This window comes from Acinonyx jubatus, chromosome E4 (assembly GCF_027475565.1).
Source record: "Acinonyx jubatus isolate Ajub_Pintada_27869175 chromosome E4, VMU_Ajub_asm_v1.0, whole genome shotgun sequence".
In the NCBI taxonomy this organism is placed as follows: domain Eukaryota; kingdom Metazoa; phylum Chordata; class Mammalia; order Carnivora; family Felidae; genus Acinonyx; species Acinonyx jubatus.
The window spans coordinates 6143343-6161741 of NC_069395.1; the positions used below are offsets into that span (position 1 = coordinate 6143343).

At 53.9% G+C, this 18399-nt stretch overlaps 1 protein-coding gene across 4 annotated transcripts in view; it reads right to left on the reverse strand.

Moving 5' to 3' along the window:
* The window catches only part of OLFML2B (olfactomedin like 2B), a 35232-nt gene that overhangs the window by 12220 nt on the left and 4613 nt on the right, over nt 1-18399 (reverse strand). For 2 of the 4 annotated variants that reach the window (XM_053209645.1, XM_053209644.1), the window contains exons 3-6: nt 17673-17780; nt 12252-12311; nt 5863-6039; nt 573-798 (exon numbers count right to left, since the gene is read on the reverse strand). In XM_053209645.1, coding sequence (XP_053065620.1) covers nt 573-798; nt 5863-6039; nt 12252-12311; nt 17673-17780 — 571 coding nt within the window. The remainder of the gene's footprint in view (nt 1-572; nt 799-5862; nt 6040-12251; nt 12312-17672; nt 17781-18399) is intronic. The other 2 variants (XM_027075078.2, XM_027075080.2) reach the window with 2 other exon arrangements.

An 18399-nucleotide genomic window follows, 5' to 3' on the forward strand; every position in this document is an offset into this window, starting at 1 on the left:
GCGGGTGCTCTGTCTCCTTTTCTGCCCCTCCCCTGGTTGCACGCTCACACGCTCTCTCTCTCTCTCTCTCTCTCTCTCAAAAATAAATAAACATTAAAAAAAATTTTTTTACATGGGCAAAATGACTATGCCAACAGCTAGGTGAGCATCAACTGTGAGGAGGGACAGGGGAGAAGCCCAGGTAACCTGGAGGCAGGAACAGGGGTGGCGGGGGCAGGGGTCTGAGCACATCATCCCACCTCCAAGCCTCAGTGTCCTCATCTGCAAACTGGGAAACCAGGCTGGGGGGTGGGGGTGGGGGGTGCACCGAAGTCCCTTAAAGCTCTGCTGTGTGATCTTCTGCAAGCCCAGAGAGGTCAAGTGACTTGCCCAAAGCCGCTCAGCAAACTGTGAGAAGATACAGCAGGAACTCTGGATAATTCGTAACCGCAGGCAATTTTCCCATGACCTGGCTGGCCCGGAGAGGCCACGGCAGCAATCGGACCCCAGAAGGGGCGTGTGGCTCAGAGGACGTGCAGGTACACAGGGTGCAAACGGTGACTCCCTCCCCACCCCGCCGACCCCCAACTCACGCTGCTCTTCGATGTTGTTCTCCTCCTCTGGGATCTTGGCCTTGTAGTAGGTGATGCCCCGGATGACGGTGGGCTTGGAGGCCGGCCGGCCCCGCAGGGGGACCTGCCTCTGTAGGGGCCGCTGTGGCCTCACCACCTCGGGCGGGGCCAGGGGCCGCGTCTGCAGGAGCTCGATGGAGTTGATCTGCTGGGACACGGTTTCTTCCTGCAGAAACCGCTCCTCATACTGTTCAGAGGGGACACAAGTTAAGGTCAGGTCACTGGCCAGACAGGCAGTGGCAGGAGGAGGCAGTGCTGGAGCCGGGACACTGTCCTACGTGCTTGACGGACGCCAACCAATCTTCCCCCGAGTCCCATGAGGTAGGAGCTATTTATCACTCCCACGTACACATCAGGAACCTGAGGCACAGAGACGTCATGTAAATTGCCCAAGGTCCCACAGCAGGTAAGTGGTAGCAGCAGGATTTGAACCCAGGCCCTCTGGCTCCAGCACGTGTCTCTGTAACGTCCACACTGTGCTTCCCAGCCTAGGGCTGCTGTGTGACTTAGATCTCGTCTCAGCTGTTTCCGGGGAGGTCTGTGTGTGGGCAACGGTGCCCAGGCTGGAACATGAGGCCCGAGAACCAAGATGCACCCCTCGGGATGAAGCTTTTCCTTCCACGATCAGAAGGAACTGCTCCACAGCCTCCCTGATGCATCCAGGATAAAGCCCAAAGTGCCTGGCCTGGCATTTTCCACCCTCTTAAGCACGGACCCGGACCCAGCTCAGCATTCCCCTCTCTTGTTCTGCGCCCCCAGCCCCAACCCTTCCTTGGTGCTTCAGTCACCTGGCTGACTCCTCAAACTCTCGGCTCTCCTGAGCTGCTGGGCCTTTGCTCGGACTGTTTTCTCCATCTGGAAGGCCTCCTCTCTTCCCCCCTCTAGCTACTTATCATCATGTACCCATTTCTCAAGGCCCCGCGAACCTCTCACGTCCTTAAGAAAATAGTCCCAGCCCTTCTCGTTCATAATTAATCTTTGTTTCCCAGTTCTCACTCTGCACTTTGTGGCAGAAACTTCTAACCGACCACGTAAATCTCCTTGTTCCTCTCTGATGGGAAGCTGGCTTTGTGGGAGGGGCCACGGGACAAAGTCCTGGCCGGTGGGGTATAAGTAGAAGTTGGTGGAAAGAGCTTTTGGAGGAGCTCCTTAAAAGGGGGGCTGAGTCAGCTGGAAGGCATCTTTCGCACTCTTCCTGACTGGTCTGGCCTGAAATGCGGACGGGCTGCTAGAGTAGAGCAGCCCTCCTGTGACCAGGAGGGGGTCTGGAGGATGGATGCCACTGATGGCACCATGAAGTTAACCACCCACCACGGTCCGCCTGCCCCTGGAGCCCTGCTACACGAAAGAACAGCAGACTCGGGCCTTCTCCTCACGATGCTGAACACAGCTCCTAAGGGACCCAAGTCTATCCCTTCTACCACAGCACCTCTCCCAGACTGCCTTCCATGGGCAGTATTTAAGAATTTGCGTCTGCAGACCATATGGAATAGAAGGACAGCCATCACCTCTTGCTCATTTTTGATGCCCCCGGCTGGGCGCTCCTTAATATTCACATTGAATTTCCCTTAAGTCACCTCTGTGCCCAACACGGGGCTCAAACTCATGACCCCAAGATCGAGAGTCGCTTACTCTACTGACTGAACCACCCAGGCACCCCCCGTTGCGCTGAATTTTTTAATCAGAACAAATCCCGAGGAACGGTCTACATTTGTGACTGGCGTGGGGATTCTGTCAAATGATGCTTTAAAGTAGGCAGCTCATGACCCAGGCCTCTTTTTTTTTTTTTTTTAAGTTCCGTTTATTTAAGTAATCTCCTCACCCAACATTGGGCTTGACCTCATGGCCCCTAGATCAAGAGTCGCATGCCCCTCCGACGGAGCCAGCCGGGCACCCCGACCTGGGCATCCTGACAGCACCCTGAGGACGCTGCCGTGCTGGTTCTGGTCCAGCGGAAGAAGCGCCCTGTCCTCCGTGGAGCTGCTGCCCAGGGAATGGCCTCTTGTGTCCACGGCGTGGCACGCTCTCTGGGTCCTGCCTCGGTCCACCTGGTCACGTAGCCGCCCCCAACCCAGGATCCCGATCACCCACCACTGAAAACAACAGACTTTGGGCACAGGTTCCTGGGAGCTGAGTTCAAAGCCAGGGCCGCCCACAGGTGGGTCCAGTTCCTGAGGGGTGTGACCCTGCCCTGCTCTCAGGAGGAGGGCTCCGGGGGCTCCATAGTGAAGAGGAGGCTTCCTGTCGCCCCCGAGCCATCGAAGCCCCCTCCTCACCACGACGAGGTGGGCAAGCGCCCCTAAATCCCGTTACCTGAGACCCCAGTGACATCCCCCCAGAGAAGCAGAGCCCACTGAGAAACAACACCTCTGTCCCGGAGGCCCAGGGTCCTGAGAGGCAGGGCAGGGCCTTCAGGGTCACAGAATATGAGCTGGAGGAAAGCCAGCCCGAATGGCCAACTTTCTCACTTTGCACAGAAAGAAGCAAATAAGGCTCTTGTTTTGACCTTAAAAATCTGGCCTGGAGGAAACCTGGAGTCCTTCCCAACCACACCCCCAAGGCTGTACTGGGTTTTCCCGTGACAAAAGAGCTGAACCAGGTGACAGAGCAGACATGGCAGCTCCATGCTCCCTGGCGTCCCGTGGGGACCGACTTCTCCAAAGCAGGGGCACCTCTCTGCCAGCCTCCCCTGGCTGGGGCCAGACAGCGCTCTAGAAAGGGGCAGGCGTGTGCCCAGGGGAGCCCCCACTCCTGCCACCTGCCCCCTCCTCAATTCCCACTTGCTGCTGGTGAGCTGAGCTGGACTAGAGATGCAGGGATATGTGGCCTGTGGGGAAGAATTGCAGTGGGCTCCCATTCTGACCAGACGCGTCCCTTTATGGCATTTTTTAACCCTTACGACAATGAGGCAAGGTAGAGAGCACTTCACAAACAAGCAAAGAGGGGCTCGGGGTCATTTAGAAATTCGACTGAAGGTCAATCAGTGAAGTGGTTGAGAGGGGCACTTCCGAATTAGGCCCAGGGCTGCTGTCTTTAGAGCCTGCACGCTTCCTTACATTAAGCCACACTGCCCACACCGGTGACCATGGATCTGACTTGTCTGCCATCCAAAAACTCGTCTACACCCCCAAGCCCACAAGGCCATGGTCTGGCTACTGCCCAGCAGACTTGGGGATCCCTCATTTCCCACTGGGAAAGGAGGCTAGGAAGCTGAGAAGAGGCCCCCAAGCGCCTGACTCAGACGCTGTGGGCCGGCTAATTGCTGGACCCTGGCCTCCCTCCGCATTGCAAAAGCAGGTTGTCATTTCTTCATGGTAAACCCCAGGAACTGTCTTTAATTCCAGGCTCTCCGGGACAGGCGGGAACCGCAGTTCCTTCTCCCAGCCAAGCAGATGGAGTAAGACCATGGCGGCCTCTGCCAGAGAACATATAATTTCCCTGGATCCGCTGGCGACAGGCTGTGCTGGGCGGCCGCTGCCCCCACCAAGCTTTGATTTCCCCTCTCTGTTAATCCAAGAGTCTGTTGTATGGCTTCAACTCCTGGCGTCCCTGTGTCCCCACTCCCAACCCGGCCCCCAGAGCCCCTTGCCAGCCCTCCAGGCAGCGACCTTGTTGGAGAGAGGCCTCCAACAAATGGCCATTCACCACGCCGAGAAACCCCAACATCATCGACGAGAACCCTGAAAATAACCACCGAACCCAGCACCCCACTTGTCCCCTTTTGAGTCATGGGGTTCGCTACAGAGACAGAAAGATGAAGCGGGGAGGCAGGAAGATCCTAGCCTTGACCTTCCCCCTTCCCACCCCTCCCTGGCCCAGGCTCTACCCCCTGGCACGGGAGGATTGTGCTCACCTCAGCAGCGTGCTGAACGGGGATTTCAGGAGGGGAAAGGGCTTTGCTGAGCAAGGACAAAACGGGTTTGGTGCATTTGATTTGGTTTACTGTTTGCCCTCAGGAAATATGAGCCGGGTTGCTGAACATACCACATAATGTATCATCAAGACAACAGACGGGTTCTCAGGCTCAGCCGACTGGGAAACTGGAAGCCAGAGAGGGCAGGGAATGCCAGACTCCGCTGGGCACTGGGCCAGCTCAAGATGCCAGATGGGCTGAGACAGGAGTGGCTGGGTCCCACGTGCGGGGAAAGGGTACCTCCAAGTTCCCTTCCAGCCCAAATGTCTTCAGCTTTTTGGTTTAGAAGCTCAGATCTGGGGCGCCTGTTGAGCGTCCGACTTCGGCTCAGGTCATGATCTCACGGTTCGTGAGTTCGAGCCCCGTGTCGTGCTCTATGCTGACAGCTGGAGCCTGGAGCCTGCTTGGGATTCTGTGTCTCCCTCTCTCTCTGCCCCTCCCCCACTCATGCTCGGTCTCTCTCCCTCTCAAAAATAAACGTTAAAAGAAAATTTGTAAGTTCAGACTTGTTCAAGGATGACCCACTAAGCTGACTAAACACATGCTCAGCAGCTAGTGCCTTGGGGACAACTAAAAATGAGAATAAAAATAATTGCTTAAGAAACATGGTATTTCCAAAAAATCATCAAAGCAGTCATCATGGGCAAAGCCAGAAAATTATTGGCCTTCCTTATACTTATTTTCTGGTCTGGAACTGGTTTTATTTTCAATTCCTTGTTGGGCAGGGTGCAAGCACCGTACGGTCTTCAGGGTTTCTGGCCTCCACAGTCCTGATCTGCCCACTGTCCTGCCTTCGGAATACATGTGCCCAGGATTTCCCCTAACCCACAGCTGCTGCCTGCCTGGCATCTCTTTCACGAGTCTCCAAGCGTTCCGAGCATCGGCTGACTTCCTTTCTGACCCCAGTTCCTAGCGGCCCAGGCAACAGGCTCCTACACAGCAATGCCTAGCCCTTCTCTACGTCGCAGTGCACAGCAACGGCTCAGACGCTCTGAGTGTCCAAGGCCCTGCGCCCTGCCTGCCCCCCAACACCCTACCAGGGGACACCTCGACGGCAACACTCACTCACAGAGCCCCTCTGGGCCGCAGAGTCAACCCTGCCCCATCACACCCACAGAACTGCTACCTAGATAAAATGACACCGTGACCGTGAAAGAACCAAATCCGGCAAAGCTCTGTGCACGCGTGAGAGCCATGCCAAGTCCGCGCGGCAAGAGCAAGGTGACCGGGCACCAATGGGTTCCGCAGGTGGCAAGTGTGGGGCTCGTGGGGGTCAGAGCAGAGAGGGAGTGGGCACAAAGCAGGCTGTGCTCGGAGGCCAGGGAGCCGGGGCCGTACCTCGGGGTGGGTGTAGGCGGCCGCCGCGTCCCTCTGCAAGGCCGAGCGCACGTCCGGCATGCTGTCCAGGAGGCTCTTAGAGCAGTTCTCTTTCCCCCGCTTGTTCATCTCTGTTCGGATTTCTTCCATGTCTTCTTTGGTTTGCTCGTTTTCCTTGGTGAGGTTTTTGGAAACTTCCTGAGAAGAGAGAAAATGTAAAAAAGAAAATCCATGATGAGGCATCTGGGTGGCTCAGTCGGGTAAGCATCTGACTTGGGCTCAGGTCACGATCTCACGGTCCGTGAGTTCGAGCCCCGCGTTGGTCTCTGTGCAGACAGCTCGGAGCCTGGAGCCTGCTTCGGATTCTGTGTCACCCTCTCTCTCTGCCCCTCCCCTGCTCAGTCTCTCTCTCCTCCAAAAATAAATAAATGTTAAAAACAGTAAAAAAAAAAAGAAAAAGAAGATCCATTAATGTCCTCTAGAGATGAACAGAAGGCAGCTGGCAGCCATCTTCGGCTCAGAGCTAGAAACGCAAAAGCAGGCTGAGAAATCGGCCAAGAAGGGACTGGGGCTCTGGAGAGGTCCGGCCCTGTGCTGAGGGCCAGATCCCAGGCAGTATTTCTGGGCCAATACGGCTCTGGGGTGTCCCACTGCTGGACATGCTACCCCAAACTCCCATAGCTTTCCTAGTCATGACACTGCCTTGTCTCTAGGTCACCAGGACACCTGGCTCCTTTTCTGTCATTTGCACACGGTCGTCCTTATCCGGTGAGAACTAACACTACAAAAACTTCCACTCATACCCCATACATGTGTACCAGCAGCTCAATGAACGGAAGAAGGGTTTTTAAAGCAATTTTAGAAGAGGTGGCTGCAGACATCTACTTAACCTGCATTTCTAATGAACACAAACTAACCCCCAACACTTTGAAAGCATCATTTACATAGAAAACCCACAGGCTGGTTTTAAACTTTCCTATTTACCCATAAAAACAGATTCCCTAAATGACTTCCACCTGGCAAAGGAATGGTGTTCCAGTCCTGGTTCACACTGGAAGGGACCAAAGGTACATCTAAGCCAACCAACACTGGTGAGTACCTCCTGTGTGTCTAAGGAGCAAAGCCTCACGATACCCTGGGGCTCTTGGTCTGGGGGTGCCGGGGAGGTGCCAACTATAACTGGGAAGAAGGTCCGCGTGGCAAGAGGAAGGTGACCGGGCACCAATGGGTTCCGCAGGTGGCAAGTGTGGGGCTCGTGGAGGTCAGAGCAGAGAGGGAATGGGCACAAAGCAGGGCCCCAGAGGCGGTGACGCAGCACGGGATTTGAACCAGGGATGGGTACCGACAGGCTCAGAGGGGCCCTTCTCCTCCGGTTATTCTGAGGGAGGTTGGTTTACTGCACGGAGACCCAACACTGTCCTGCTCTGGCCTGCATTCTAGTTTGCATGAGCATCTGAGTTTTTATTTTTTAAATTTTTTTAATGTTTATTCACCTTTGAGAGACAGAGACAGATAGGGTGCGAGCCGGGGAGGGGCAGAGAGAGAGGAAGACACAGAATCCGAAGCAGGCTCCAGGCCCTGAGCTGTCAGCACAGACAGGTGCCCCGTGAGTTTTCAGATGGGATGTTCTCCTTGGGCCGTGATTATGACGTGGGTAGAGGAAGCCACCACGTAAAACAGAAGATGCATTTGCTTTCTGTCTTGGGGACCGTAAAAGCACAGACGTTGACAGGCACAGCCCTGCAGCCTGGCAGGACACTAAGTCCTAGAGGGAAGCCGCCGTAGCTCCGAGTAGGGTGTGGAAGTATCCAGGCTGGCAGTGACCCCCGGCATTGTGGCTCCCGTGGCTCCCATGGGGGCTCCCCTGACCAGTCTACTAGGCCCCGGAACCACCAGCCATGCCATTGTCCTGGCATTTCATTTCACGGCAGATTTCGAGCACTGGAAGGGCTTGATGTGTTTTGTGGGGCTCGGGCTAAGCTCGTGTCTCTAAATGGCAGTTAACTGTGAGAGAGAAAGCCCCTGAGAAAGAAGTCTTCTTTAAGGAACACCCAGAACGAGCAGTCTTACCGGCGGTCAAGTGCAATGGTTAAGAGCATGGATTCTGGAGGGAACAGTCTGGCTTACATGTCAATGTTATTCCTACTTCTTTGATCCTAGACAAATCAAAGTCCCTGAGCTGCAGTGTCCCCAGGGGTAAAATGGAGTAATACTAGGATTTTCCCTACGGATTATTAGGAGTAAATAAGTGAATATATATGGAAGTGCATGGGACATGGTGATTATTTTTGATAGGATGTCACAGCTGGGTGTTCTAGGCCCCTGCAGGATCCCAGAATTCACGCCCTTCTCAGATGGGGAAACTGAGGCCCAGAGGAACGATGTGGTTTTCCCACGATGATAGACACAAAAGTGGCAGAGCTGAGCCCAGCACCCGGCCTCCTGGCCCTTGCTTCCGCAGTTCACTTGTGGAACCACTAAGACGGCCGGGGGGAGGGTCCTGGAGCTCAGCCAGTTCTCTGAGCAGTGGGGAGCCCATCAGAGGGGCCTGTGAATGTTGCAGTGTGGTCTCAGGGTATGTGAGAGAATATGCATATGCAGAGAAATGCAGAAAGGGTGGATTCTCCTAAGTCCTTGTTACACAAAGCATGTCTCAGGAACCTGTTAGGAGTGCAGTCTGGGGCCCGGCCCGGGCACCTGCGGAATCAGAATCTGCGTTTTAACAAGACCCCCAGGCGATGTGCATACACATCAAAGTTTGAGAAGGGCTGTCTTAAATGTTGGAAGCTTGGGGTACATCTGCTGGAAACAGGGCCAAAATGTATGAAAGGGGCTGTTTCACCGGAGCCAAATATTTGGATTCACACGTTTCTTTTTTGTTTTTAAAGATTTCATTTTTTAAAAATTTCTTTTACGTGTTTATTTATTTTTCAGAGACAGAGAGCATGGGCGGGGAAGGGGCAGAGACAGAGCCAGAATCCGAAGCAGGCTCCAGGCTCTGAGCTGTCAGCACAGAACGTGACTCAGGGCTCGAACCCACAAATTGTGAGATCATGACCTGAGCCTAAGTTGGACACTTAACCGACTGAGACACCCAAGCACCCCTAAACATTTTATCTTTAAGTAATCTCTACACCCAATGTGGGGCTTGAACTCACAACCCCGAGATTAAGAGTCTCATGTTCTACCACGGAGCCAGCCAGGCGCCCCGGGATTCACGCCTTTCTATACATCCACAAGCACCTGCTAAGAGCAGCGTCCAGGCATCTCCCCCATGAATTCTCCACATCCTGAGGCAACACAGCCCAGCAGGCTCAGTGGTCCAGAGTGTTACTTCTTCATTAATGCATTAATGTGCTCAGTGCTGGGCACCAAGGGGTCCAGCAGAAGCCACAAAGCCCAGGATCCTGCTCTGATAAAGACCACCCTCCACTGAGGGGAAGAAAGCAATAAACAAGAAAGCACCAACTAGTGACAAGTGGAAGGCAGGGCGAGGTGACAGAGGTAGCTTCTGGCTCCTCATCGAGGTCAATGACTCTGTCTCTAAGGTGGGGGCTGAGGCCCTCGGACTCCACTCTGGGTGGATCCCAAGGCAGGGCCCGCACAGCCTTGCAGCCAAAACAAGATTCCGCCTGATTCCTGAATACCCTGCAGGAGTCCGCATCGGCCTGTGCGCTCACTGGGAGGCAAAGGGGCGGCCCCCCAGATTCACCTGCTCCCTAGACCCCGGGGGTTCTAGGTCCCTGGAGGGGCTTCCTTCTCACTGATGTATGAGTCCCCAGTACCCTTTCTGATTTCAGTGAGGAAGCATTATTTTGGGTTTCGGCACGGGAGGGTTGACATGGCACGGCCCTGAGCACCCACGGGAACAACAGAGTTTACTCTCCTGAATCGACACCCGGCTGGCGGTGACATCACCCCACCGGCCAGCCAGGCTGAGCCAGGCGGTGTCCCCCAGGATGGCACAGCGGCTCTACCTCCTCAGCCACCCGCTGACCCGGCCACCTCCCCCCTCCCCAGGGGTGCTGGCCCTGCAGGGCTCCCCACGGCCCCCTGAGAGTCTGGCTTCCCCGTGGGGCACTTCTCAGGAAGTTCGGGGGAGGCTGCCCACACAGGGCCCTCTAGATTCAGCCCTGGCAGAAGAGTGAACCCCATGACCTCATGCCTTGGGCTCTTCCCCCGGGACAGCTGCAACCGTGACGTCCGTGGCGAGCGCTGCTTGGCTCACGGGCAGCGCTGGCAATGTGGCTGAGGAGGCAGGCAGGGGGTCTACCTGGCAGGGGCCGGCACACCGCACGGTGGCCGCCAAGGATCCCGGTGCTATGAGGAGGGTGGGGAGGAGGGCGGAAGAGCCAGTGGACAAAAGGCTGGCACCAGAGGCTGGGCACAGCCAGGCGCAGCACTTAAAGACCCGAGCAGAGCCAAGGACCTGAGAGGCGCTCACAGAGCAGGCGGCTCGTGCTGGAGGGACACGCGGTCGGGCACCGGGCACGGGAGGGTGCGAGCCCAGGGCGCAAAGGGGACCAGCGTCCCGTGCTGACTACGGCCAGATGCGCAGATACCAGAGGAAGGAACCAGGCGAGGGGCTGGGTGTAGGTGAAGTCGGGGGCACAGCTGGCACGTGGCCAGCCAGAGCCACGGAGGGTCTGGTGCAGGTGGGTGGGATGGGGGCAGGGGCAGGGGCCAGGGCCGAGGGGGAGACTGAGCAAGAGCGTGAGCCGGCGGTGCTGGGACCTGCTGGGACCTGAGGAAGAGACACCACGGCGCAGGGCTCTGGCCGCTCGCTGTGGTCTCACTCCCCCTGCCCAGAGCACTGGACGGTGCTGCCGTGAGGGGAGCGAGGACCAGGTGGCCTGGGACAGCCGCCCCAGCCGACAGCTGTCTCCAGCCGCTGGTGAAAGAGCTGGGTGGGGGGAGAGCAGCTAGAAGCAGCCGGTGCTCCAGCTGACAGGACCCGGAGCGATCCTGGAGCACGGATGACGGAGCTGGGCAGGCCGCCTGGGTGCAGGGGCCACCTGCTGTCGCCTTCAATCACTGCCCCCGCCCAGCCCCAGACAGCTGCTGCGCGTCTAGCCCACATCAGCTGTGGGGCCAAGACCCGGAAACAGAGATGGCTCAGGCCCAGGTTGCCCTCAAAAGTCCAGAGCCTGGAAGGACAGTCAACCAAGCAAAGAACAAGAAGTCCCAGGCCTCTGCTGGTGAATTTGCTTTAGGGGCAACCTCACCCCTTTAAAACAGCCACGGGCTCCTTCACGCCCTGGCACCTACGAGCTGCTCCCAGGCCAGCAGACGGAGGGCGGGCTCTCACGCCTTTCGTCTGGTTAGCCGAAAGAAAACCTTTCTTCCCACAGAGACAAATTCGATTTGAAGTACATACAAGCCCAGGAGATGGAATATATTCACTCGAACCCATATTCAGATGTAATTGAATTAAGTAACATTAAAGCCGAAATTTATCTTAGAAATATTATCTGCAACCCTTTCCCCTTTCAGAGATGACAACACAGTGGTCGGACAGAGTGGGGGACACTTCTCGCCAAGAGTAGGAGAGGCAGGACGTGACCAACTGCGAAAGCAGATTTGCTCAGGAAAAACAGTGAATCCTGGGGGTGTCTAGAAGGGCATGGAAGGCAGGCACAGAGGGGAGGCCTGGAAAGAGACAGTTCCCCTAACTCACGGCCAGGCCTGCACAGACGAAAATTACATTTTCCTATTAGTTGATGAAAAGATACATCCCCTCGAGTCAGGAATGCTCCTGTGATCTTGCCTTTCAGACCTGAAACACAAAGGCCACCGAATCCTTTGGTTTGAAGAAGAAGCCTCAGCAAAGCCTGTGCTGGCACATTCTGGGGAGCAGGCCAGTTCTGAGTCTGGTAACTACATCACAGAGTTTTAAATTTTTTTTAATGTTTACTTTTGAGAGACAGAGCATGAGCAGGGGAGGAGCAGAGAGAGAGGGAGGCACAGAATCTGAAGCAGGGTCCAGGCTCTGAGCTGTCAGCACAGAGCCCGAGGAGGGGCTCGAACCCACAGACCACGAGATCATGACCTGAGCCGCAGCCAGATGCTCAACCAACTGAGCCACCCAGGCGCCCCATTTTTATTATTTATTTTTTGCATCACAGATTTTAAATCTTACTCGGACACAAAGCTATCAGGGGAAAAGGCTTCGGAGAACACACGGGGTTCCACGGTGACCATCTGTGCTCACAGACAAGTTTTACAAACCCCGGCAGACGCGTGTGAGGAGAAGAAGAGTCGAGTCACCCTCTCCAGAAGGTGCAGGGCTTCCGCAACAGAAAGCACACTCCGGGCAGCTTGCAGGCACGCAGCTGTGTTAAGAGCAGGGGCCGTGCACCCACACGTACACGTGGACATACGTATCCACAGTCACACGCATATCCAAGTACCTGGGAGCACTGACAGGTGTCCTGCTGCCACGCGGGGGTGGGGCGCTTCTTCACAAAGTCCTGCAAGTCGTGTAGCAATGACTTAATCGTACTAAAACCCTGATGCTAGAAGAAATCATTTTAATGACCTGTCCCTCTGTCCTTTTCTCCACTTTGATAATCAATCTGCTCCTGGGAGCAGTATTTGGCACTGGGCATAGGACCCCATGACTCTGTCCCGCTGCCTTCAGAATCCATCCCCGGGCCTGGGCAGCCTACGAGGTTCCGGGTCTCCGGGTGCACTCAGAGCTCAGGGCAAAAGTCTTCCCAGCGGAATCACTGTCACCGCCGGGCCTATATGCAATGAACAGGGTTTGCCTCGGGAAGCCACAGATTGTCCTTCTAGACTTCCGATTCCCACCTCTGCTGGCACCTATTCTCTGTGCCCACCCACCCCTGACTCTAATGTAACTCATGCTCCTGGCTCTCCTTCCCCTCCCCAGCCACTGCCAGGGGAGGGTCAGCCTTACTCTGCCACATCCAAGGTCCTGGACCGCTGACCACTTTGGATGTTACTTCTCCCCGGGCCAGCTCTCGAGGAACGCCCGTGGGGCTTCGGGCCTCCACCAGGCGAACAGAAAAGATGTGTGGGGGGTTAGGTTTCTGGAATACAGTGAAATGGCCCTGCTCTGCTACACTCTCCTAACTGACGAAAGCTAGAAAGTCTGACCACAGCAGGTGCTGGCGAGGACGTGGGTGGACTTTCAGTCCCCGCTGGAGGGAACGTAAACTTGAACTACCACTTGCGAACACAGCTTGGCAACCCCCCGCCCTACAGATGAAGATGAGCGTAACTAACGTCCCAGTAGCTCCCTTCCTACTTACACACCACAGAGAAATGCACGCGCGTGTGGGCCAGGGACACAGACAGGGACGTGCATGTACAGGGAGACTCCTGGGCTACTGTGAATTATAAAACTGAAAACATACCCCGTATCCATCATCAGTACAACAGAGTGATCAGCGGTGGAACATTCACACAATAGACTACTACACGGCGATAAAAGTAAATGAACTACAGGACACAAAACCACGTAGGTAACTATTAAAAGCAAGGGGTGCCTGGCTCGCTCAGTGGGTAGAGCATGTAACTCTTGCTATCTGGGTCATGAGTTCGAGCCCCACGCGTGGCGTGGAATTTACTTAAAAACTATTGAAAACAAAATTGAGGGGCGCCTGGCTGGCTTAGTCGGTTGGGCGTCCGACTTCGGCTCAGGTCATGATCTCATGGTTTGTGAGTTCGAGCCCCACGTCCAGGGCTCTCTGCTCTTGGCGTAGATAGAACCCGCTTCAGATCCTCTCTCCCCCTCTCTCTTTGCCCCTCCCCCGCTCACATTCTCCCTCTCTCTCGAAAATAAACAAATATATTTTAAAAATAAATGTTTAAAAAAAACAACAAAATAAAATCTTAAAAAAACACACAAATGAGTGAAAGAAGCCTAACACACACGTGTGTGCACACACTGACACACACAATTCTGTAGGACTCTATTTAGAGTTCAAAAACAGACATAACTAGTATATTTAGGGATGCATCCTTAGGTAATGAAAATGTTTTTAAAAAAAACAAGCAAGGAAGATGATTAACATAAAAGTCAGGACAGAGGTTCACTTCAGGGAGGGGGTGTGAGGAGAGGCCATGTGGGGGGCGCTGAGCTTTCCTGAGCTGGGTGGTAGTTACATGGACATTTGCTTTATAATCTTTTTTTAAGTTTATTTATTAAGTTTATTTATTTTGACAGAGAGGGACAGAGAGAAAATGCAAGCAGGGAGGAGCAGAGAGAGAAAGAGAGAGAGAGAGAGAGAGAGGATCCCAAGCAGGTTCTGCACAGACAGTGCAGGGCTCTCACAAACCATGAGATCATGACCTGAGCCGAAATCAAGAGTCGGACGCTTAACCGACTGAACCCCCAGATGCCCGGCTTTGTAATAATTTAAGCTGTACCCTCACCGTGTATGTACTTTTCTATGCGTGTGTTATTTTCACAATTCAGAACAACAGCTTCACCAAAATCGCTCCACAAAGCAGAGCTCTCGGAGTTGATTTTACCAAAAGGTGAGACTCGAACGGTTTAGACTTCTCTCTCCTTCCTCTTTCATCTGCAAATGGAGTTTCCATTCCTTCGTCCTCCTACATTGCAGGGGCGGGGATGCACACGTGTGCCCGCTCCCACTGCCAGGCCCTGATCCTACTCTGGGCAAGACGCCCCTTCAATCTGCCCCCTTTGTCCGGTCTGACCTCCGAAGCACTCCCCTTGGGCTTCCAGAATATCCAAAGACCAGGAGCAGGATTGTACTTCCATTCCTCCCGCAGAGCCCGGTTGCAGAAGGAGTGTTTTCCCCATTTACCCAACACCGTGCCTCTCCACCGACTGCAGACAGACAGTCAGCCAGCGCCAGCCGGGAGACGAGAGGCTGGGTGTCACGCCGGGAGACGGTGCTCTGCTCCGTGGGCCCAGGGCCCGGACCCACCTGTGACAACTGCCACGCCACAGCACCCTGCAGCCTTGGACTGCCTGCTGTGCGGAACCTCTCACTCCTGCTAATCCTATTTAACAGGAATTCTGGGACACAGCCACAGTTCTGCCTAGAAGTTCCCTTGGAAGAGCTATTGTTTTCAGCTCCAGTTAGGAAAAACTGATGCTTCCAGGGCAGATAGCAATGATTCAAAGCAACTTACGGGGCTGATTAGAAAGAGCCCCAGCCCAGGAGCCAGAAGGCCTGAGCTCCTGCCTACGTTTCCCCAGCACTTTCCACAGGCCTCACACCCTGCCCAGCTCACAGGGACAAATGTACGGAATGTATACGGGGTGGCTTAAAAACCATAATTGCTATATAAATATAGGGGATTATTATTATTAATACGAAGGGCCAGTTTTTGCTACTAAACATACCATGGTTTTAAAAAAGAGATCACTCTCAAAAAAAAAAAAAAGAAAGAAAGAAAGAAAAGAAAAAGAAAAAGGAAAAGAGATCACTCTTGCTGAAAGAACTAGGATCAATTTTGGCAAAAATCCAGTTATTGTGTGACTGCACCAAATTCACCCACTAAACCCACTCCTCTCCTGTGCCGGCAGTAAGGGCTCAGCTGCTAACAGGCTGCAAAGAGACCACAGCCCTTGAACCAAGCGCTCGGAGGCCCAGCGCCTGACTCTGGCCTCACAAGCCCTGTGCTCCACCCCCGGAGCTGTCTTTCCCAGGCTCCAGGCTGTTCTGCAGACAGAATGAAAACCAGGTGAAAGCGGAAGCGGCTGCCCGCCCTGTTCTATTAAAAAAAAAAAAAGAAAAAAAAAAGCAACCCCCTTTCAGAAAGGGCATTGCACGTTTGGATGGTGCTGGACGCCAAGGGTTAAAGCACTTTCCAATTTCCAAGGACAACTTGGGTCCTGGTTTAACTTCTTTTGAGCCCATTTGAAAGAATCAGGAGAAAGAATCCCAAGCCCGCATGAAGCCCTTCGACAGAAGGGTGGCGTTGACCATTCCCAGTCTCTCCACGCCAGCCGCCAATGCTGGGGACAGTGAGAGTGAAGATGAGGCCAGCTTCTCTTGGGAAGTGCCCTCAGCAAGAGTGGGCTGATGTGGTCCCGTTGGCCGCCTCGAACTGTCTGTGAAGCTCAGGCTCCAGGGCCCCGACGCTTCTCAGCAGACCTGGTAACTGAAAGGCTGGGGACCCACCAAGCCTCCCAGGGCTGGTGGCCATGGTCAGAAAACGCTCATCACAGCACAGGGGGAGTCAAGCCTAAAGACGGGCGGACAAGGAAGCGGCGTTCACTTTCCGGGAACACTGGGGTGTAAGGAAGGGGCTGGAACCAACCTTCGCAAGGGCAACATTTCATCACCCGCATCCCAGCGACTCGGACAAGGCAGCAGAGAGATGCTGCCCCCACTCACTCCCTGGCCATACCCCGAGCGCCTTGTTTTGTTTAACCATTTCAAAGTGTTTCCAAGATGATTAGCTCACTTTTTTATCCCCTGAGCAACCATGCAAGGTATGTAGGGCACCTCTCCCACTTTACAGATGGGGAAGGTGAGACACAGCCGCTGGGGAGCAGCCAACAGAGAGGCGTCCGCTCCGTCCTGACTCCCGGCCCAGCGAGCGCTCTTGCTGCCAAACTGGAGAGTCTTCCCTTTCTCACATCCTGCGGCTGCTCTTCAGCCATCATGGAACCCCAGCTCCTCCATGAGAACCCACCCCCAAAGCCCACTTTTTCATGAGGAATATTGGTCTATTAATCATTCCGTTATTAAACTTACCATTTACGGTAACATTCTAAAGATTGAACAGACCTAACTTTTTGAGTCACCGTTTCAGGTATCAGTGCAAGACGTGGATGCCAGTCAATGACACCTATGTAAGCTCCCGACCAAGAAGGGTGAGTGGGGAATGTCCCTTTTCTGGTGATTAAATGACTTATCTATGTGTCAGAGCATTACAGCAAGGGAATGGCGTCCAGGTTACTGTGGTGTGTGAGGATTTCTCTCTCGCACCCCGACCCACACACCACCCCCTGGAAACCATGGTGCCAGCCACACATCTCCCTGGAGCCCGGTCATAACCATGTGATGCCTGTCTGTGGAAATGACACTATCAGTCCGTTCTCCCAGGGGGTGAAGAGCCTGAATGTTTTCCAGCGGGGAATATTATGCGTCAGTAACCATTTTCACGTCTTTTTCCTCTAACGTGAACCGGAGATGCGTCACCACACAAATGCACGCACACGTACAGAGACAGAAAGCAGAACGGCTAAAATGACAAGGCAAAGCCAGAAGAAGAAACGAACAGCTATACACCCAGAAGGGAGACGCCGCCATCTTAAAACCGGAAGTGAGAGGCTTACTGTACTTTTATGTTTCATTTAGCTCTGAGTTCCCTGGAAGTCAAGGTAAAAACAGAAATACGATGGAGACACCTGGATGGCTCCATGGGTTAAGCATCTGGCTCTTGATGTGCGCTCAGGTCATGATCTCACGGTTCATGAGTTCGAGCCCTGTGTGGGACTCTGCACTCACAGCATGGGCCTACTTGGGATTCTTTCTCTCTCTGTCCCTCTCTCTCTGCCCCTCCCCCTCTTGAGCACACATACGCACACACACACTCTCTCTCTCAAAATAAATAAACTTAAGAAAAAAAAGAAATACATTGATTATATGGTTCTTGTGTGTGAAAAAAGAAGGCATTTGCATTTATATTTCATCAATTCTTTGTCACCCACGATTTGGCATGAGTTTGAATGGGTGTTTTATGTACACGTTTTCTTCCCAAAGCACAGGATAGGTGAAGTCTAGTCAGGATACACACTTTCTGAAAAAATATTGTGGGAAGTTGGCTATGCTTTCGGGCCTGATGGAGAGAAAGGTACGGAAACCCAGAATCTTCCTTACCTCCTCCAGTTTATCCATCCGTCCAACCAGTTTGGTGGTGACAGAATGCAGCTTCAGGAGATCCAGACCATAGAAGGCTCCTTCCAGCATGTCTATGATGGTGGAAAGCTATGGAACGTGAGTAGCAGGTTAGTCGAGGGCTGGGGTGTGACACCCAGACTTCTCCTGTCAGACCCCCAAGCTGGAGGCTCAACAGAGAGGCCACTGGCCAGGCACGGAGAGGGGGGCTCTTGGAAACTGGCGTTTTGTAGGTGGGAAGTATTGTGCCCCCTGGAATACTCAGATAAGAAAATGGAAGAATCCAGGGGTGCCTGGGTGGCTCAGTCGGTTAAGCGTCTGACTTCAGATCAGGTCATGATCTAGTGGTTGGTGGGTTCGAGCCCCGCGTCGGGCTCTGTGCGGACGGCTCAGACCCTGGAGCCTGCTTCGGATTCTGGGTCTCCCTCTCTCTCTGCCCCTCCCCTGCTCATGCTCTGTTTCACTCTGTCTCAAAAATAAATAAACATTTTAAAAAATGAAAAAAAAAAAAGAATCCTAGAAGAACAAGTGAAACAAGTCTACACATCTTCACCCAATCGCTCAGACCCCTTTTCTTCTCTCAGGTGTATGCCTGCTTGTCTTTCCTCTTAGACGCTGAGCTCCTTGAAAGTGGTGCCCCATCTTTGTTTCCCCAAGATCTCTAGCACAGCACCTGGCCCACAAGAGGTGATCTATAAATACTCAACAA